Source organism: Syngnathus leptorhynchus, chromosome 1, assembly GCF_054491065.1.
Source record: "Syngnathus leptorhynchus isolate UIUO chromosome 1, UIUO_Slep, whole genome shotgun sequence".
Lineage (NCBI taxonomy): Eukaryota > Metazoa > Chordata > Actinopteri > Syngnathiformes > Syngnathidae > Syngnathus > Syngnathus leptorhynchus.
Window position 1 is genome coordinate 7,010,587 of NC_141195.1, and position 21,722 is coordinate 7,032,308.

A 21,722-nucleotide genomic window follows, 5' to 3' on the forward strand; every position below is an offset into this window, starting at 1 on the left:
ACGCGTATGTACATGCGAGCCTGACGGCAGCTTCTGGCACGTATCCACTTGTCTTTACAGGAACTCCGTCGCCATGTGAACCCAATGAGTTTAAGTGTAGAAACGGTCGTTGCGCCCTCAAGCTCTGGCGTTGTGATGGAGACAATGACTGTGAAGATAACTCAGATGAGCTGGACTGCCGTGAGTCTCCATCTCTGGCTCTGTTCAGACATGAATCCTGGGTGATGTGATCATGAGTGGAAAACTCACCCAGGATTGCCCAGTCTGAACTGATGCAACTATTGATTATCAATGTCTGTCATTAATACTTACCTGATGTCCACAGCCACCAAGGGTCCAGATGACCGGTGTGCTCCTGAACAGTTTGAATGCCTAAGCGACCGCACTTGCATCCCAGCTAGTTACCAGTGTGACGAAGAGCCAGACTGTCCCGACCGCTCAGATGAATACGGCTGCAGTAAGGCCCAACCACTTGTGTATTTCTCTGTAGTACTCTAAATTCTGCACTAAAGTCCAGCTCTGAGCTTCTTTGTACACGCTGACTAATTCTCTGTGAGCCACATGCTCTTTACACATGGGTCAGCTCAAACACAGAGCTTTTTGTGAAACATCCTGTCCATTGAACTAAAAGTGAATTGTTTTGCATCTATGAGTCTCATTGCATCACCAAATTCCAAGCAGCCTTTGTGGGTAAATTAACGATGGAGTTGAAACAGTTCTGTTTTTCTTTTGCAGCTCCTCCATCTGTGACAAGTCCACCAGAAGAATCCATCCAAGTTGCCCGGGGGGCTACTGTGACATTTACCTGTCAGGCTGTTGGTGTGCCAACACCCATCATCACCTGGAGATTGAATTGGGGACACATTCCAACAAGTGGCAGGTGGGCTTCTTGAAAACTATTACTCACTTGTACATTTTAGATTAACTTCACATTTCAGGCTTATTTGGTTTAGTTCATTTATTCAGTGCCATTGGATACTTACACAGACTGATGTTAGACTCTCTGGACTCATGTATTGTACATCCCACCAATTTGGTGGAATCCTCGCTGTAAAAATTAAGATGGAAAATCACACTCTGGATTTGAATCATTATCATCACTAACTGCCACATTTGAACCAGCTTTGTTGACTGTCTTATGTGATCTCTGTGAGAAAGCCCAATGAGAAATTTTGCACGCTATGCATCAATCTGAATCTTTTTTGTATCCAGAATCTCAATGACCAGTGAGAACGGTTTTGGCACGCTTACCATCCGTGACGTGAAGGAAGCCGATCAAGGGGCCTACACTTGCGAGGCCATCAACGCCAAAGGTCTTGTGTTTGGTATTCCAGATGGAGTGCTAACTCTTACATCAAATCCTAACCCAGGTACGTTCAAGCAAGAGCATGACGGTTTTCATTCCAAGGCACGGATGAAATTTAGCTAAGAAAATAAATTGTCCGGACCTTGCCAGGCAACTGCCCAGACAATCACTTTAGCGTGGAGGGCCGCTGTGTTCCTTGCTTCTGTGCTGGACTCACCAAGAATTGCAAGGGCACCGGACGCTACCGCAATCAGATCAGTCTGCGTTTCACCAAGGAGGAGGATTTTCAAGGTACTGATTCATTTAATTCAAAGAATGCTAACTTCAAACTCACAAGTGAAATACAGAAATGTTCACCTCCGAGAATTAATCGGTCTCTTTTGTGACACTCAGGTGTGAATGTCACCTACCCATCCAGGCCAGGCATTCCCCCTCTTTCTTCCACTCAGCTCCTCATCAACCCTGAGATGGAAGAGTTCCAGCTTGTCGATTTGTCACGTCACTTTCTCAACCTGGACTCTTTTTGGACCTTGCCCCGCCAGTTTCTTGGCAACAAGGTATCGACTCCAAAAGCTACTTTTATTTACATTTTCTACGTACACTTCCCTGAAAACATTTGTCTCATATTTATCTTTTGATGTCAAATTCAAACATTGATATTGTAGAGGAAGGGCGCGTAAATTAGTATGCTAACCATCCCTGCGTTTTAGATCGATTCCTACGGAGGGTCCCTGAAGTACAAAGTCCGCTTCATTTTGGCCCGTGGTCTGTCTGAACCCGTGGAGAAGCCGGATGTAATACTGGTTGGAAATGGGCGCAGGCTTATCTACCGCCGAGGGAGTGCCACCCCTGCCGGTGTGGTCAACCAACGTGAATTTAAATTCACTGAAGTAAGTGCTTGGGGAATTCTGTGCAAAGTCAAAACAAATAATGATTCACTAGATATAAAGATTTCCCGAATGTGATAATTGTGAATGGTTGTGAAGGATAACTGGCAACACTCCAACGGACGACAAGTAAGCCGGGAGGAGCTAATGATGACGCTGGCTAACTTGGACAGCATCAGCATCCGCACCATCTATGACAACCACCTGGTCAGCGTGGCACTCAGTGATATCGTTATGGATACCACCACCGTGGAATTTAGCACTCGAGGTCATGCGAAGGATGTTGAAGAGTGCAGGTAAGGGAAACCAATTGGTCTGTCAATAGCACAGGTGTATTGTTTCTTTTGGGCAAGTCAAGCTATCTGGTATGACCCAAAAAATCTGAAAATGAAGATCTATTGCATGATTGTGCTGATGCTGGTCACATTAATGGAACTGACCAGTATGTAACAAAACAGTAGCGAGTAGCCCCTAGGAGTCATCCTATTAAAACAATCGAAAAGATCATTTTTGACCTTTTCTTGTGATTCCAGCTGTTTCTATCAACATTCCCAAAGTTTGTGATGTCCATTGACATGTCGTACTTTGTTGAGACAGCTGGTGGAAAACCCTTGATGCTGATCTCATTTATGGTTCCCAGATGTCCCGCTGGATATACGGGCCTGTCCTGTGAGATGTGTTCATCTGGTTTTGAGCGTGTCCCTGGTGGCTCCTATCTGGGCACCTGCGCCGGTTGTAACTGTAATGGACATGCCAGCGCCTGTGATCCAATCAGCGGACATTGTCTGGTAAACACTTAATACTTCAGGCCTACTACCGATTATGATGGTTGATTAAAATTTTTTTTCCACACGATATTTTCTACTGTAGAGCTGTCAACACAACACAGAAGGCTCACAATGTGACAAGTGTCGCCTTGGTTACTTTGGTGACCCGAGACGAGGCCGATTCGATGACTGCAAGCCTTGCCCTTGTCCATACTATGAAACCTCTCGCCGGTAACCTCTTTAGATCCTCCTACCCCTTTCCAAACTGACTCCTTCAGATATTTGAACAATGGTTCATTAATTCCAGGTGCTATTTATTAACACAGCATTGTAAATGGTTACCTATGGCTCTTTGTTTGTCATCGCAGGTTCTCTGACACCTGCTTCCTTGACTCTGACCAACAGCCAACATGTGATGCCTGCAAGCCCGGTTACACGGGACGACGTTGTGAAAAGTCAGAACATTAAATGATTCCGTATAAATTACTTTAGAATAAATGTGCATTTCCTAATTTGTGGCAATTCTATCACTGCCGCCTCCTTTTGTTTTTCAGATGTGCTCCTGGTTACCAGGGCAATCCCCTTCTACCAAACGGAAAATGTGTTCCTCAACGTGAGTGCATTTTAGTAAAGTTTCGAGAGTTCTGTTTGCCCTTGTAGTAGACTTGGCAGTAGAATGTGCTCATGGCACAGGTATGCGCTGCTTTTGGAACATTGCCAGGTGAACTTTCCACTCCATATGTCTTCATCTTTCCATTGCCCCCCCCCCCCTGCAGAAACCAAGTGTGATAACAGAGGAAGCATCAGCTCAACCAGTAGGCCATGCAGCTGCAAGGTACACATTGCAGGATTGTTAAGTGCAGAGTGAAACAGTACAGACGAGAACCATTTATTGTTGGCTCGGTCATTCTTTTTCCACATCTGAACTCTGAACCTTATTTCCCCTAATATATTGAATTTGACCAAGTATCTGTTTTTATTTTTGCTGCAGAACTATGTGGCAGGCGCTCAGTGTGATGAGTGCAAGCCAGGCTTCTTCCACTTATCAGAAAACAACCCTGAGGGTTGTCTGCGTTGTTTCTGCATGGGCGTCACCAAACAGTGTGCCAGCTCTACTTGGAGTCGAGATCAGGTACAGTAGATATGAATAGTAAAGGGAAGGGTGCATATTTTCTCACACGTGCTGTATCAGCAAATCTTGCAGGTGCTAAATGGAGAGGTGGGAAAATGTTGTTTGTGGTGAGTAATGCACTGGCAGAGCTGGGGGGGGGGGGGGGGGGCACAGAGACACTGGTCCCCATTGAAATATAATTTGGCATATTTTAAAATTATTCCTCAGGTTTTTTTTTCCACATTTCTTCTATTCCTCTGTAGAATTCTTCAGCTGCATTTTCTGAAGTTTTTGAGTTTGTAAAGTTTTTTTTTTATTTTGCGGACACCCTGATTTATTCTTGACTACCCCACCAGAGATGAAAATTCTAGCTCCGCCAGTGGGTGGTGACCAGTGAGCATTCAAAATAACCATCTTAGGTAACGTGTGCTCCCAGGTACGAGGAGGAGTGAACGGCCAGCTTTTCACACTCACCAACATCGGGAACTCCAGAACTATCAGCGAGGGTATCGTTCAGAGTGGCTCCTCAGAAGTTGTCTACCGCTCCTTTTCCAGAATTCCCAGCGGCATCTACTACTGGGTCGTGCCTGAGAATTTCAGAGGAGATAAGGTGAGATAAATCAACAAAGTACAGTGGAAAACATGCAAAGGGAGAGCAAACAACAGTCAGGTGTTTCACTCAGCTTTCAACTTTCTGTCACACTCAGTCATGTCTCAACATGTTCAGTGAAAATGACTGGACCTGCCCGTAGATCAAATATCCTTTGAAAGTTACAAAAATTTTCCTGTGACTGCTTTTTCGCTTCTCCCCATGATATCAACACCATACTATTTGTTGCCTTGTCTGTAACACTTTACTGATCAGTCAGAATATCTATACTGAGCTTTTCTTTTCACTACGTTGTTCCCAGGTGACAGCCTATGGCGGAGAGCTACGCTACACAGTGCGTTATGAGCCTTCGCAGCGCTCCCTGGTGATTGCTGGTCAGCCAGATGTGGTTCTCCAGGGCAATAGCATCTCTCTGGAACATTACTCTCAATCCAAGCCTCTGCCACGTGTGCCACAAACAGTCACTGTGACATTTAGAGAGGTTTGTAGCATTCTTGGAAGTAGATTGCTGAATCTGCAACCCACAAGTAGAAAATCAGTTTAACTTTTCCTTTTCTATCTTGGCAGTCTGCATGGCGCCGCACTGACGGGCAACCGTGTACACGGGAGCATCTTCTTATGGCTCTGGCTGATGTTAACGCCTTGCTTATTAGAGCCACCTATGCAGACAACATGGCAGAGAGCAGGTACATGTCAGGATCTTTTATTTTCATGGAGAATAAATTCAAAGATGGGGACACCTAATGTCGACTTGTTTTTTACAGTATCTCAGACATTAAAATGGATGTTGCGGTTCCACACTCAACTGGAAATGAACGTGCCCTTGAGGTGGAAGAGTGTGCATGCCCTCAAGGATACAAAGGACCATCTTGCCAGGTCAGCAAGTTTCATTTCAACCAATCATGCTGAATTGTTTTCCGATTGCAGTTTTTGAGAGTTACTACAATCGACTCCTTCAGCCGAACAAACATTTCTCTTTGTTGTGTTTTTTGTTCTTACCTTGAGTATTATTCTTTGGTGTTTCAGGAATGTGACGAAGGTTATACCCGGACCGGCTCTGGTCTTTACCTGGGCACTTGTGAGAGATGTGACTGCAATGGGTACGCCGGGGACTGTGATCCGGAAACCGGCAGGTGTCTTGTAAGTTTGAACTTTTTTCTCTCCTAATTAATTTTTACTGTTGACTTTCATGTCTGCGCTGGAATGCAATAAGAGTTTCTTGTCAGATCTCGACACGTGAAAACAAGCTCTGTGCAGACTGCATAAACTTTTTTTTGTGAATGTCACCTTTTTTGTGTGTGTGTCTGTCTGATAGCAATGTCAACATAACACTGATGGGCCAAGGTGTGAACGCTGTAAGACTGGTTACTATGGAAACCCAGCAGCTGGAGCTGCCCAGGCCTGCCAGCCTTGCCCATGTCCTGGGACAACATCCAACAACCAGTGAGTCAATGTCCTGGTGATGCAGAAAGTCAAAGGGATAAGCCTTTAGATGGATTTTCAAAGCTATTTCTCCCAGAATGGCCAAGGTCAAATTGATAAACATGTTGTGTGATTTGGACTTATTTATCATCAGACCAACAATCATACAGTTCGGTTCATCTCACTTTCAAATCCTTTTTTCATTGTTCTACGAGGTACATTTTATGACAAGTATAACAAAGTCCTTACTTGAAATACTTTTTGAACAGATTTTCTTCAACCTGTTATTTGGACTCTGATGGTCAGCCTACATGTGGTTGTCTTCCTGGATACACTGGCAGACGTTGCGAAAGGTACACACCCTTCCCCGCCCTTTCTTAGTCTGCTTTCTCCCTACATCTTTTTCCAGGGGTCGTTTTGACACTTCTCTGGGTTTAGGGTTCCCGGGTGGGCTGTGGGCAAAGTTAACCAGGGGTGGCATGAGCATTCATTGGATGTAGTTGTAGAAGAGGGATGAACGCATGATGGTGCTTTACTTTAGTCTTGTTTTTTTTTTTTTTTTTTTTTTACATGAGTCGTTTAGCATTTGCAGGACAGGGGCCAATTATGTTTGAATATCTACCCAGTGATTCCCAACCAGGTTTAGTGTGCTGTGATAGGCCATTGGGCGTGTCATGGAAAATTACCTAATTTCACTCAATTTGTCAAATATGTTTTATTAATAGCAAAAAGAATTCATCTATGCCAGTGACAGAATAATTACGATCAACCCTCGTCCATTATACTGTATGGAAGAAGGTACAATTAACCACAGCAGAATGCTATAAGTCATGACGTTGTGGTTTAAATCAGGCCCAGATTTGTGACTAACTTGAGCTGGGATGGTTATTTCAGTGTTCATATTTTGTGTGACCTTTGTGTTTGCTGGGTTTAGATGCAATTTTTATACGCCGTGGCTCAATAAAGGTTGGGAAACACTGCTCTATCCTGCGATGCTACATATCCATAATTCAAGTCATACTGTGTCCAATTTTCTTCTTGGGTAGACTTTTAGTGTATTTTTGTGGTGATATTGGTAGTTTTTGTGGTGAAAACAAGTAGTCCTGTATGTCTTCAGGAAACCTGTAGATTGGTTTGTGGTACTTTTTATTTTTTGTCTTCTGCTTCAGCTTTTGTGCTTTGCTGGTTGCATACATTTAAAGGCTGTCTTTCCATCTCTGCACACACCACATACATTTTCTGGGTCTTTAGAGCATAAATGTAGATGAGGCATTTATGAGGAGAGCTGTGTGTCTGAACAAAAATCTCTGCTGGTCTGGTGGCAAAGATGACAAGGAGACTTGGGTAGATCGTAAAAATCTGTGAATATTTGAACCATCTTCATGAGAAACAATCCTCATTGTGCTGTTTTGACATGAAGAGAAGAGATGCCATCTGCAGACAGTTGTGGGGACGCTTTCCAAGAGAAGCTGCTAGATGGCTACCTGCCTTTGGGATGTGGTGCTCAAGCGGTATTAAATTTCAGCGTGGATAAAGTGATAACACCTTTTGGCAGTGGAGATAGTGAAGAAATTGACTACCAATGGCCCGATACCACAGCCCCAACAATCTTCTCAACCAGAAAAACACTTTCTACTCCCTCTCACCAACGCACAACACTTTCTGCTTCAAAAATTGAGATGGGCATTGTTCCCGTTGCTCCCAATAAGTCAGCAACCAGACTCCCACCACGCTTCACACCAGACCCGGACAGCAGACGCGCAAGCTTTCAGCACTTGCTCCGAATTCATCTGAACACCTTCAACCAGCGTCTGAGCATGCTTGAGAGCAACACCCTTGATATGAGGGAAAGCATTCATAAAATGGAAGATCAACAGAGTAATCTCAGTTCCCAGCTCAAGGAGCTTATTGCTCTTGAGTCAGCTGCGGAAAAGACCAGAGGGGTCACTGAGCTTGAGAAGAGCTACACTGACATGGAATCCCGACTGAGCAGACTGGAAGGAAGGCTCGAGATCCTGATCGATGGCTTCACGGCTCTGGCTCAGGAGATGAACAAGATGAAACGTAACAGACACACTTCCCGTTCACTCCAGGAAAAGCCGCCCCTGCATTCACTTAGCACAGTACTTGTACCCCCGAGGTACTCAACGCCACAGGCTCCAAGCAAAAGAATGCCAACAAAGAACCCGCCTACCCATCAAGCTACGATACCCCAAAGCATACCCACCCCGAGTCTCCTTGATAGGAAACCTACCACTGCAGGTGGGAGAGAGAGAAAAAAACTGACAGTCTCAGCAGAATCCCTAAAAAACACAGCAAAACCTGCCACCTCTCCATCCAAACATAAGGTCTCAAATTCCAAACCAAAGCCGAAGGGAACTGTCAAGAGTGCCGCTCAACCTCAATCTACAACCAAGTCCATAGCTACAACAAAACCAGTGGCGAGGAGACGAGTGACAGCGAAACATATTTTGCAATCAAATGCAACACGACTGAAGAAAAGTCAAGATGAGGTTGCAGTCACTAAATTCCAACTGGAGCCACCATCTCACAGAGCACTCCCCCCAAGAGATAAAGCATTTAGATCTGATCAACCACATGACAAAAATCCCCAAAAGGGACGAAACAGCACTCTTAAAACTACAAATTCTGTCAAGGTTGTTACACCAAACGTCAGACCCAAGACAACAAAAACAACGTTGCCTTCTCTTCGAGAAAATAATTTGCCAGCAACGTCGACTCCTGCTAGATCCACGGTAACTAATGGCAAGAATTCAAACACGACGACAAAAGGAACAAAGACAAGGACCTCAAAGAAGTCAAGCACACCAACCAAATCCCCATCGATTCAAACAAAAACTGTCGTAAAGTCAGTGAAAAAGCCATCTTCTAAAACAAAAACCAAGCCTAAAGTCGTGAAGAAAAAACAGCAAAAAAGAAAGAAAAATACAAGCTCCGGGATTTTGGACCTGCTGAAGCTACTGAAAGGCGAACATAAAAATCATCATGATGGTTCTCTTCATGTTGTCCTGGGAAGGCTGGCCATCCCGATACGGATTATCCCCGATGACTAGGCTGGATTGTGCCTTGACTGATTTATTTTTTTTATTTTTCCCCTCGCCATCTTTTTATTTATACTAAAATAAGCATCTGTCTGGAACCCGATGAAGGCCTTGATTGTTCGACAATGTTTGCTTGTGAGTTTGCTTCACATGTTGTGCCTTTTAAGGTGGTTGTCTACTATGAAGAGATATGTTAGCTTAGCATTACTGGACTACCTCGAATTTTGCACCTATCTCCGGTCATTTTGTATATTAGTTTTTGAAAAGGTCACGTGTCTCGAGTGTGATGTCATTAGTGGCTGCGGTGATCACGATTTGTGGTTCTTTCGACTGTGCTTATGGTGGGCAATTTTACCAAATTTAATAAAGGAGATAATTTTTTTAGTTTGTCATGCTAAATTGAGAAAAATGACAAAAATGAAATGTTTATCACCTCAAAAGTGGCGACATTTGGTCCCCAGATACATTTGAATTCTTTTAATTTAACACAACATATTTCTTTTATTGATTGACATGTTGACGATAGCTGTATTATAATTTATTAAATTTTAGCTACAGTCTTCCACGAATGGTGTGGATTCTGACTTCTGATTAAAAAAAATATATCTTCATGGAAATCTGAATTTGCTTGGCACCATTTTTGTGTGTTCCGCTGGACTGTTATGAAATAAGATTAAGATTATTGTTGTGAAATATTTGATTCACAGAAAAAGGCTGCCGCTACCTACTAACACCATGGAAAAATATTTACATACATCTATAATACTGACATTTTTTTAGCTTCTTTTTAACGTCAGTAATCTGACAGTTGACATTTCCAAACGTTTATGCACAAATACTGGCCAATGTTTGGATCAACTGATGTTGGACATTGAGAATCTGCAGCGTGTCTCGGATGTTAGACTAGTTTGCCAGCACGGAAGCAGTTTGTTGACTGTTGACCTTCGGAGCTGCCATAGGACAGGTGAGGTCAAGCTTGATATCCTCAAGGCAACCTTCTTCGTTCAGCCTCTCCTCTGGTGGTAGCACTTTGCAAGTGGCTGGCTGGGGTCAATTGCACGTTGCCCTACTAACTGTCACATTTTGAGCTGAGTCTCTTCTTCATACACTCAGCATCTTGTTCTGAAACTGAATAGGTGACCTTGTTTCTGTTCATTTCTATTCTTTTGTGGGTCAATGATACATCAGTGTGTTTCGCAGAATCACCTTCCGGGATTTGTTGAATGAAATTTTTTGTCTTGGGCTGTGCTTTATGCATTTCTGAGGCAAAAAAAGCTTTTTGGGCAAGCTTTTTTTGTGCCAATTAGAATTGGTTTTGTTCTGTAAACAAGAGTCATGCTCACCCGCAGAACAGTTAATGTTGTATTGTAAAGAATTTATCATCGTATAATGGTTTTCTGTTTGTTAGAAACATCCATGAATTGAATTTCCCAATTACTGCAGTCTCCGTTTTGTTCACTCACCTTGATCCTTTACTCCAATCCAGATGTATACAAGGATACACAGGCAACCCATTGCTTGGACAGAAGTGTGTTTCTGGCAACAATGAAGTCAATGGTACATGATTTAATACAGATTAATATGATCCTGCCCAATATGGTCTTGATTGTGGTTGGATGTGCTCTTATAGGTAACTGCTACAACTGCGATCCAAGAGGAAGTGAAGGCTGCGCTGGTGGCTATTGTCGCTGCAAGGTGATTATCTATCTATCTATCTATCTATCTATCTATCTATCTATCTATCTATCTATCTATCTATCTATCTGTCTGTCTGTCTGTCTGTCTGTCTGTCTGTCTGTCTGTCTGTCTGTCTGTCTGTCTGTCTGTCTGTCTGTCTGTCTGTCTGTCTGTCTGTCTGTCTGTCTGTCTGTCTGTCTGTCTGTCTGTCTGTCTGTCTGTCTGTCTGTCTATCTGTCTATCTGTCTATCTATCTATCTTCAGCATAGACTGGATGTAAATTATCCTCTGCATCAATCCTTATTCAAATCCTACTTAATCTTCTAGATGAATGTTGAAGATGCATCTTGCTCCAGGTGCAAGTCTGGAACTTTCCATCTTAGCCAACAAAACAAAGATGGCTGCCTGTCATGTTTCTGTATGGGTGTCACTCAACAGTGCACCAGTTCCAACTACTACAGAGACTTGGTAAGTACCGGTCTGAGATAAGGCCATAGTACCCACTTCACCGGTGGCTCAGGATGAAGCGGTCACAAAAGAACAAAAGTTTACTCTCAATTAAGTTGCCTTTTATATTCTTGCGTATCAATGCCATGGCAGAATCAAATCGCCAATCTAGAATCTAAATAGCCAGTCTACCATTTCCCAGGGAAGTTAAAAAATATTTGTGGAAAGAGCGAGTTGCCTCATGGGAGAGGCCTTGCAAAGCAATAAACCCTCGTGGTTTTCTTGGTTTCCACCTTGGGAACTGCAGCTCGTCTCTCGATGGCCACTCGGGAGCAATTTTCGAAATGTTTGTGTGCATTTGGTTTTATGACGAAAGCAGTCTCACAAATGAAAGACTTCTGATTACTATATCCACTTTTTTCTTTCCAGTTCCACCATTTGTATTTCTCATCATCTCCATTGTGTTTCCTCTGAATGTATTCTTGCAGGTATCAACAACATTTTCTCCAGGGAACTTTCAGGGTTTCGCGTTGGTGAACCGTCAACGCACAAACCGCATCACCACTGGGTTTACAGTTGAGATTTCCACTGAGGGGACACAGCTGTCTTACAGCAACTTTGACTACCTTGGACAGGAGCCCCACTACTGGCAGCTTCCTGGGATCTTCCAGGGAGACAAGGTCAGTACCCAAAGAGCTTCTGGTGGTGCATCTGGAACTTGTAGGCCTCTCATTCGCTTGTTTAGAGTTTCTTCCATCATGTGTCTGTCTTTTCTACAGCACTCATCAGATTTGATGACCTTTGTATGAATTCAGTTCTCTTTTTTGCTTTTATCACTGATAGAAAGATTCGTCTTTTACTCGTTTGAAACGAGCAGAACAGGTAGGAAAGTGAGACCAGTGTATTGTGTGTTTTTGGGTTGTATTTGCTCTGCTGTCTTTTAACAAAGAGCAGCATGGTTTGTTCCAAGCTGGTTGCTCATGTGTATTTTATGATTTTCCGATGAGCAGGATAATTTAGTAGGGTCCCATGTTGACCTCTATTTTGAAAGCTTGCATCACATCCAAGCCACATAAATGAATGCAACATTAAAGCGCTTCATTCTTACATGAGGAAAGCAATTCCCAATACTCAGTTTGGTTCAGTGATGAGCAAAGTCATCAAAGCTTACAGTTTATCCACATTCATAAAATGATTCAGAGTTGCCAGAGGTGCAGCTTATGAAAGATGCAGAAAGAAGCAAACCTCTTTTAACACCTGCAAAACCATCATTATGTCCAACTTGTCTTACAAATTGTTGTGCCATAAATGTATAAAACATCAAAAGATCACAAAGGACACTGACTCATCTTTACACCATTGATACACAAATGAGCCTAATTTGCCTTACATACAGTAAATTGACAAGCAGTATTTGTGCATCTGCATGCATTCAATAGCAAACAGATTACGAGGGAGGAAAATCGATTAGATCGACAAAGGAAAATGCACCAATAGCATGGCAGCTTCAACATGGATCGAAAATTGACCCTTGAATAGCAGTGGTGATGAAGATCTAGATTAGAACTTCTAACGGGAAGTCTTTTGTGAGCTCCGTCTTTGATGTGGCTAAATCACGGGTCAGGACTTGCAACAGGACTTCAAAGAAACGGTTACATTATTTGGACCGCAGATGAAAACAGTAATTGTTGGATTGAGAGCTGACTGGAGTTTGATTCATTTGTGTGTGCAGTGTACACTCTCACTGTCTTGAAAGCATGATGAAGCATGACTATTATTTGCCGTCATGTTACATATGGTCTGCTAACTCTAAAGCCCTGAGTATTAGCGCGGTTACGGATTCTTTGGCTATGCGCCCCCAGGGTGACCTCAGACAGCTGGACGATGAGGTCTGGGCACTCCTCTCAAACGTTTCCCTTCAACAATTTCCACTCTCCTCGCGTGTTCCGACATCATCTTCATCCTCCTCCTCTTCCTCTTTGCGTAACCTGAGTTTACCTCCTCGTCCATCTGGCATCTCCTCTTCAGTTAGACGAGCCAGACCCCAATCGTACTCCCCAGGCCATTCGCCTCATCTGCAGGTACTCTCTGCCAGAGATTGTGGGAGTGACGTTGTTAGTTCCTCCACTTCCCCATCACCTAGCTCCTTTTCTTTTCGGTCTCGGTTTTTGCTGTCTATCAACAGACCGAGAATACAGTGAGCAGGACGGCCACTCGTGCTTCTGGAGCAGACAGCAAGGTACCGGACAGCAGCTTAACTAACCCATGAGCAAAAATTCAGGACCAAATACCGATTTCCAGATTCATAGAATCAGGAATAGATGAACTACTGTAACTTTGGTCATTGTGCTATCATGAATCAGCACTTAGAACCTTTGGTTCCACTGTCCGTCTGTTTAAAGCCAGCCTCAGATGTCTTAAGCTGTTATTGTCAGACAGCGGCACAATGGGTGATTTATTATCGCCCCGGAGCAAGTACTTAGCAAGACTTGAACTGTATGCTCTGCATTCCTCCTCCTAGGGTTCCTCTTTGCTTGCTCGCCTCTCTCCATTTCTCTGGCTCATTTTCCTTTGCTTCCCTCACCTCTTGCCTCCCAGTACTCTCTGGTCTACAAAGGTTTCAGCTTGCACCAGGACAATGTGCTCTACTGGCAGCTCCCCACACAGTTCACAGGGGATAAGGTACTGTATCTGAAAAGTTTGGGACAAATCCCCCAGCTGCAGGCTTCCCAGCACCCTTTGACCCCCATCCCACAATCCCTTTGCCCTTTGCTTTATCCCAGTCATCTGGTTTTCCCATAAGCATCCACTGTTAGAATTTTTTTTCCTCATTGTTGAGAGTTCCTTTTCACATAATCGCCAATATTCTTCCTCAGTTAGGAGAAATGGTTTTAACCATTTTATTCCTGATTTGGTAGCTCTCGACTCGTACAAAAAAATAAAATAAAATTCTCCTCAGTATTTATCCTGTTTCACAGAAACAATATTTCCAGGATGATATTCAGCCCTACAATTGTTTTTGTGATGAAAAAAATAATAATAAATGTTAAATAATAATAATAATAATAATAATAATAATAATAATAATAATAATAATAAAACTTTAAGGTTGTTATTTACCCAAATTGTTTTTGATGATTTCATGAATGGTATTACCAACATAACTCAAAAGTCTGACTTATTTGGCAATCTGGTGGAGGTTTTTTGTTGTTGTCTTTTTTTTCCCATTTACAAGTATTTTCTGAAAATGTGTTCATTCCTGTTCATTTAAGGTGGGCTCATATGGTGGCAAACTAAAATACACAATCTCATCCGTGGCTGGTCCAAGAGGAACTCTACTTGAAGATGCCGATATACAGATTATTGTGAGTGTGCCTCTTCTTAATTAGATGCAAAGTTAGCCCATATGTAGCTTTTCTCACACCTTCTTGTGTTGTTCCAAAAGGGGAATGACATTACTCTGGTAGCCCGACAACAGTGGCAGAGAAGGCAGCATGGCAGCAGAGAGACTCAACAATTTGAGGTTGTCTTCACCGAGGTAAGAAAAACAGAAAAGAGATGAGAAGACGTCCCGAAAGTGGAGTTACTAATATATCCACGTTTCCATTTCGGAATGTTTGTCATTTCCAGGAGCACTGGCGTCGCCCCGATGGCATGCCTGCCACACGAGAGCACTTGTTGATGGTTCTGGCTGACCTGGATGACATCCTAATCCGAGCGTCCTACTACACCGAGATGCGCTCGTCCAGTATCTCCGACGTCAGCATGGAAGTGGCCGTGCCTAACTACAGCGGCCTGGCACAGGCCCTGGAGGTGGAGCAGTGCCGCTGCCCACCTGGATACCAGGGTCTTTCCTGCCAGGTGAATTTTTCACTTCAAGTCCCCTGACCAAGGTGCCGACTTTATTTGAGTGCTCCATTATCGAAATCTACATTTCAGGATTGTGCGCCCGGATACACTCGTACCGGCGGAGGCTTATACCTGGGTCACTGTGAGCTGTGCGAGTGCAACGGCCACTCAGACTCCTGCCACCCCGAGACTGGCATCTGCACAGTAAGAAACAGACATTTTCCAAAATGTGTCTTGGGAGGTGTGATGGACACGCATCACAAAATATTTGTTCCTTCCAGAACTGCCAGCACCACACTCAGGGTGAGCTCTGTGAACAGTGCGCATCCGGCTTCTTTGGTGACCCCACTGTTGGCACACCGGAGGACTGCCAGCCCTGTGCCTGCCCTCACACTGACCCGGACAACCAGTGAGTTCTGGCACAGAACCCCGAACTGCACATTCCTTTTCTATTTCTAGTTTGAATCTTGTACTGCTCACATGTTCATGTTGACAGCAAATTCAAGCTACTTGTGAAATTCAGACTTTCCTGGACTTTGAAACCAAATCCTACCCTCTTACTGGGTATCTGTGTGACTCCTTTAGAAAATCCAAATTTGGTTCTGTTACACACATTGGCACAAATGAGCTCACCCACTTACAGAAAAATCTGACACAATTAATCGATTATCCAAAATAATTATCGATTAATATGATACTCGATTTGTTGACAATTAATGCATTAATCATTGAACATCTACTCCACCAAAGTGGATTATATTCTACTTTCTTTTTTGAAAGGTTCTCTCCTACCTGCGAGAGCCTAGGAAATGGAGGCTACCAGTGTACTGCCTGTCAGCCTGGCTACACAGGCCAGTACTGTGAGCGGTAAGTTTTTTTTTTCTCCAACACCACCAACATGTTCTTTAACAACCAAGAAGTGTCCATTGTACTCGATTGAATTTTTGCAGATTCAAACTGGATTTTCCACAGCGTTGAATATGTGTAGTACTTGTGTTCTCCTGTTAAATGATAAATTGTCTCTAATTTTCTCAACAGTTGTGCTCCTGGTTATGTCGGCAACCCACAGGAGAGACAGAAGTGTCGTCCACGTGATGGTAAGATGACAAAAAAGGAGAAATGATGAAAAAGATGCAATACACACACCAGGCACAATACTATATTCAATCTGATTCCATTTAAGACTTGAACACGGTAGATGACGATGCTTAGCTTTTAATGGACTCTTGTCAGTGAGATATTTATGGACAGTTTCATTAGTTTATTCAGGACTGCACTACGAGGCCCCTCAAATGTTCTGTTTGACACTATTTTATTTCCAGTGATCTATATCTGTACTCACTGTTTATACTAAACATCAAACTGTTCTCCTTGGAATGCGTCGTCTTATATCTTAACTTGCTTGTCATGTATATTTTTGTTTGACTGTAACGTTTTGTGTCGGGACCTCCTAAGCTCAAAATTAGATCTTTTCTACTTCACTGTTCTCTGAGAATATTCCTCAAAGGTTTGTTTTGGCCTCTCTGCAGATGCAGCCTCTTTGGTGGTGAAGGTGTATCCAGATAGAATTCAAACATCCCAGGGTGGCTCAGTCACGCTGCGGTGTCAGGTGTCCGGTTCTTCTCCACACTACTTCTACTGGTCCAGAGAGGACGGGCAGCCTATCTCAAGCAGGGCTGACCGACTCAGACAAGGTACAACACATTGAACTTGTATGATATTGAGATATTTATGAATCAACAACACCCTCATAGAGACTATCATTGATATTTGTCATCTGTATGCAGGAGCAGAGTTGTACTTCACCAATGTCCAGCCAAGTGATGCCGGTGTTTACATCTGTACGTGCCGTGACCAACGCAACACAAACAGGAGCCGTGCTGAAATTATTGTCACAGGTGTGTATCGTATGTTTTGTGTTGCCATGAGAGGCTTCCTGTGTGGTATAAGACGTGTTGATCAACATGTACCTGGGTCAAAAATGTTCAGGTGTTCCAACCAAAGCCATTGAAGTGACAGTTGAGGAACCCAAAGCTCAAACAATCAGGGTGGGATCGACTGTAAACTTCATCTGCACGGCAAAGAGCAAGGTATTAACAATCAGTCATTTGTTAAACTCACCATTCGCTTTCGGAGATTATTAATCGATATCTGAATGACGCAATGCCATGTGATTTTATTTATGTATGTATTTACCATTCTTTTGGCATTGCAAGTGCCTTTAAGAGTTGCGTTTATTTGCAGTCGCCGGCCTACACGCTGGTCTGGACCCGCCTGGGTAACGGGAAGCTTCCCAACCGGGCGATGGACTTCAATGGCATCCTGACCATCCAGAACATCCAGCCAGAGGACGCCGGCGTGTACGTGTGCACCGGCTCCAACATGTACGCTATGGACGAGGGCAATGCCGTCCTCTATGTGCCAGGTTTGTGATTCTTGGCACCGTTAGCATCCTCCACCATCCAACCAGCTCTGACTCCCTCTCCCCCGCCATCCCTTCTATCTGCTTCAGCTTGAAATGGTGCATGCTTCCCTGCTTTTTGTGCTCTGTGAACACTTTGGGCTGGCTACTCACTAACATCATAAGCTTTCAGCGCTAACTTACAATAGTTCTGCCTTTTGCTCTCAACACTTTTAATTACATTTGCCGGTCCACCTCTTCCTTTTTGTTTTTATTCTTGCTGGTGTAACTTTGATTCAAGGAATTTCCTGCTCTATCTGCAGAGATACAGCTTGTGGGTTTTAAAATGACAATGTTTTCATATGGCTTGGATAAAATCGGTGGCGGTTTATTTTCTTATGGATGAATCCTTTGGCTTGAGATTCTACTAGCAGGGTGTTGAATCCTTTAACTTTGGGCTCCTGGGTGTCCTACCTGCCAGAGCTGCGTAGTGTAATGGTGAGGAGGGATGTGGATACCCGACAAGTGCTTTAGTGACTCAGACAATCAAAGAGGAGTTTTTTAAGGAGCAACCCAAAGACGTCCAGTATTCCTTCATGAATGAAATAATCCAGGTCATGGTTGCCCGTGACTCAAATGGTGCTGTCTGCCATCCAGTTGGCAAAAGTTGTGTGTGTGTGTCTTTTTATGATGTAATAGCCAGTGTTTCCTGAATAGCGGCACGAGTCACATTTATGGCACATTATTTAGTTATTTCCGATTTTAAGAAGAACCATTAAAACAACTATGGTGTTATAATCTGCAAGGTTGTTGGCACGTATTTGACTGAAATTTTTAGAGAAATGTTTTGTTGTGGCAAATGCAACTGACTACACGTCATGTGTTGCATTTTAAGAGAGATTTATAAACAAGTATTGATTGGCTTAATTTTAGCCCATAAACATTTATTTGCATCGCTTTTTGTGTTTGTTCATGCTCCTGGTGCTTTGTCTATGTCATACCATTTGCAAATATACCCAAAATTGCTTGTATGAACATGTTTTGAATATTCTTTTAAAAAAAATTATGTCACATGTAACGTCCACATTCTAAGTCATTTGTGTTTCAATTTGTAATATTTATCGTGACTGTGAACTATTTGGTGGAAAATAGAATATGGATTCAAATAATGATAAGAACAGAGCTCCTGTTATTTTGAACAGAAATAAAAAAAAAAGACCACAAGCTGTATGTTTTTAACAGCTGTAATATAACAATGTTTCTTTTTATGTGTGTCAAATGGCTTGTTGCTACTAACCTGCATGTTACGTACCTGCATAATCATCTCATTGTCTTGACTTTTGAAGCATTGTGAGAAATGGTTTTAATATTAATAAGAATGTATCAGATTCATACAGTGCTTTTCTAGACACTGAAAGATACTTCACAGTGGACACATTATTCATGCACTCACACATTCACACTCTGGTGGAGGTAAAGCACGTAAGTAGCCAGAGCTGCCGGAGGCGTGGCTGCCGGTGTCCGCCCGTGGCTACTCCGACCACCAAGCCAAGGTGTGTTAAGTGGATACAATGGGCACGACGACAGAGCGGGATTCGAACCCTTCGGTTACTGGACGACCCGCTCTACCGCCTGAACCACGTCCGGCGTTTTGTCTTCCATTGTCAGTCTTATTTGTTATTGTATTCCATTTTATTTTACAAATTGAACCCATTGGCCTCTCTGTGAGATAAGACGGATCCAATTTGCATTAACACACAGTTGGCTCCAAATCTTGATAAACATCAGAGGTAAGTTTTCAATTTGATTGTATGCGAGTATGAATAAAAACCAGCAACATTCAAATGGGACCTTGAAACATACGTACGCATATACGGTTGCATAAATCACCCACAATTGTGCATTTATAGCTACAGTAAGTAAGACTTGTATTTTCTTTTTGAATACATATTTCCTATTTTTACTCTGTAACTCCAAAAATCTACCTGACTCTTTCCTGTCAAGATAATGTCAGTTAATAATAATAATTCATTCAATTTGTATAGCGCTTTTCAAAGACCCAAAGACGCAGTTGAGTTCAATTATTTTTACATTCATGTTTGGCCTCACATTGAAGAAGGTCTCGAGAAGAGACGGGCGGTCAACAAGCCCAAGGACTGACCTATCAGTTTACCTGTCCCACCCCTCTTCCCTTTCCCTCCCCCATCTCTAGAGGCCTCACAGACACAGATGTTTTACACAGCCTATGAAATGTTTGAAGGACACAGAAAGCGTAAGTCTACTTCGGAAGAACACTTGCCTCTCGCTTCTCTCTGCATCTGCATGCGCTCATCTTTCAGAGGTTTACTTTTAGCCTGGTAGGGCCCATGTACAATCACCTACCTGCGCTCTGACTTTTAGTCCATCACATGTTCTAGATTGTACATGAGCATTACTGGCTCTCTCATTTTGGTTTATGGGGCTCTGTCCCTGCAGGGAAAATGATACATCCAGCCTTATAGACAACTCCTCATGAATCTTGAGACTTTACTGGTAAGCTATTTGAAAGTAACGCAAACATAGCCAAGGCATATGTAAGACTATAGTGGACACTTGGAGCAAACGATCCATTCCAGGAAGCTCAAATAAATGATCCCGATTAGATGAAGGAAGTCTTTGCCATCATACCACCAACATCATATATGTACAAAATGAAATACTAATTCTTGATACTGATAAAATAAACTCAAAAGAATGTCTATTAAGCATTTGACTCTTACTTTTCCCCTTTGGTAGTTTTGATAGGTTTTGCAATTTGTAAAATTGCTTTATGTTGAATTCTAATGTACAAGTTTGTTCCAAGGGTCCGCCAACAAATTGAATAACTTTTAAGAGAAGCAGTGTCTCCACATTCAAACTTCGGAGATGTCTTTTCTTATTTTCTCTTTTTTTCCTCTTTCCTTCATCCTGTCAAGAAACTTGCTGAGCTGGGAAAATGATTTCATCTGGGCTTCAAACATCATACTGTGCTTCATACATCCCATCGCAGCCTCTTTGTATACTGTTGTTAAATTAGTGATGGGAACATGAATCTTCAAATTTGCTTCATGAACCACTTTTTTTTTTATATATAACTCCTAATTAGCAATGTTGGTTTAAATGGGTTTAAGAAATGACAAGTTGGTGTACTTTCAACCCAGTGTTAAACAGAGTGCCATGTACAGGTGTAAAAAAAAAATACAGCAACTGGTTCATGAAGCAAATTTGAAGCTTCATTTTTGCATTACTAAGCTAAATGTACCATGTAGCCTATTTGTGAATAGGTTAGATGGAAATCAAATATACACTTTGTGTCAAATATATATTCAACCAAAACAGAAAAAGGGGCATATTGAATGTGTTAGATGATTTCTCGAGTTACATAGTCAAATTTTGCTCACTCATTTATCTAGAATAACATAAAGTGCAAAACCCAGGTCAATTGCCCTCTTTTATTTTTATTTTGGTTGGAACCAACCAAAGGTGATTTATTCACTGTCATCTTTTCAAGAGGCAGTGTAGATTAATGACTGTGATTTAGATTTCAGATGTTATTTGAAACAAATTGTTGGATTCAACTTTTTTAAGTTTATGAATGTTTTTAGTCTTTCAGTGTACCACACCTAAACACAATGAAAAAAGGGGATACTTTGGCGAGATTAAGTATCTATGAAGTATCTACTCAAAATCCAAGCTGTTTAGGTCATCCCTTTTCAGTCCCATCGGTATAATGGAGTCTCACTCAACATTTGATGTCTTTAAGATCAGAGTGTCACAGTTTCAACAGCTTTTCAGCTGGCCTGCATAAAACTGCTGCAGTCGTGCTGAAAGAAGCCTTTCTTTTGCTTTGGCGGCTTACAGGATCGCAGCCTGCCAAACTCCTACGGGCAGCAATATGCTCCGAGGCCACACCAGTGGCTTCGTGCCACTTTCCTTCTCCTTCATCAACTCTGCAGCTCAAGACTGCCTACGCGGCACTCCATCACAGATTCCTTCAGTTTGTCTTTCTGACTGTCTTTTGTCTTGTCTTTTGTAGCTGCAGAGGCGACCCAGCCTGTGGCTACCATCAGCCCTTCCACACTGACCGTCCAGCAAGGTCAGAGAGCCGAGTTTCGCTGTACAGTAACTGGCAAGCCAAATCCTGCCCTCGAATGGATCGGTATGT

At 42.7% G+C, this 21,722-nt stretch overlaps 1 protein-coding gene across 9 annotated transcripts in view; it reads left to right on the plus strand.

The window, feature by feature from the left end:
* hspg2 (heparan sulfate proteoglycan 2) overlaps positions 1–21,722 on the plus strand; it is a 62,838-nt gene that overhangs the window by 25,823 nt on the left and 15,293 nt on the right. For 7 of the 9 annotated variants that reach the window (XM_085906390.1, XM_085906398.1, XM_085906440.1 and 4 more), the window contains 38 exons: positions 61–180; positions 326–457; positions 736–880; positions 1,213–1,370; positions 1,457–1,597; positions 1,700–1,863; positions 2,017–2,196; positions 2,293–2,489; positions 2,834–2,981; positions 3,064–3,191; positions 3,329–3,415; positions 3,515–3,573; positions 3,737–3,795; positions 3,952–4,092; positions 4,508–4,681; positions 4,983–5,162; positions 5,249–5,367; positions 5,446–5,557; positions 5,708–5,821; positions 5,997–6,124; positions 6,373–6,456; positions 10,652–10,722; positions 10,796–10,860; positions 11,170–11,310; positions 11,778–11,969; positions 14,562–14,654; positions 14,735–14,827; positions 14,920–15,150; positions 15,229–15,342; positions 15,420–15,547; positions 15,919–16,005; positions 16,177–16,235; positions 16,668–16,832; positions 16,926–17,036; positions 17,128–17,228; positions 17,383–17,563; positions 19,752–19,811; positions 21,594–21,716. In XM_085906390.1, the coding sequence (XP_085762516.1) occupies positions 61–180; positions 326–457; positions 736–880; positions 1,213–1,370; positions 1,457–1,597; positions 1,700–1,863; positions 2,017–2,196; positions 2,293–2,489; positions 2,834–2,981; positions 3,064–3,191; positions 3,329–3,415; positions 3,515–3,573; positions 3,737–3,795; positions 3,952–4,092; positions 4,508–4,681; positions 4,983–5,162; positions 5,249–5,367; positions 5,446–5,557; positions 5,708–5,821; positions 5,997–6,124; positions 6,373–6,456; positions 10,652–10,722; positions 10,796–10,860; positions 11,170–11,310; positions 11,778–11,969; positions 14,562–14,654; positions 14,735–14,827; positions 14,920–15,150; positions 15,229–15,342; positions 15,420–15,547; positions 15,919–16,005; positions 16,177–16,235; positions 16,668–16,832; positions 16,926–17,036; positions 17,128–17,228; positions 17,383–17,563; positions 19,752–19,811; positions 21,594–21,716 (4,785 nt within the window). The remainder of the gene's footprint in view (positions 1–60; positions 181–325; positions 458–735; positions 881–1,212; positions 1,371–1,456; positions 1,598–1,699; positions 1,864–2,016; positions 2,197–2,292; positions 2,490–2,833; positions 2,982–3,063; positions 3,192–3,328; positions 3,416–3,514; positions 3,574–3,736; positions 3,796–3,951; positions 4,093–4,507; positions 4,682–4,982; positions 5,163–5,248; positions 5,368–5,445; positions 5,558–5,707; positions 5,822–5,996; positions 6,125–6,372; positions 6,457–10,651; positions 10,723–10,795; positions 10,861–11,169; positions 11,311–11,777; positions 11,970–14,561; positions 14,655–14,734; positions 14,828–14,919; positions 15,151–15,228; positions 15,343–15,419; positions 15,548–15,918; positions 16,006–16,176; positions 16,236–16,667; positions 16,833–16,925; positions 17,037–17,127; positions 17,229–17,382; positions 17,564–19,751; positions 19,812–21,593; positions 21,717–21,722) is intronic. The other 2 variants (XM_085906423.1, XM_085906462.1) reach the window with 1 other exon arrangement.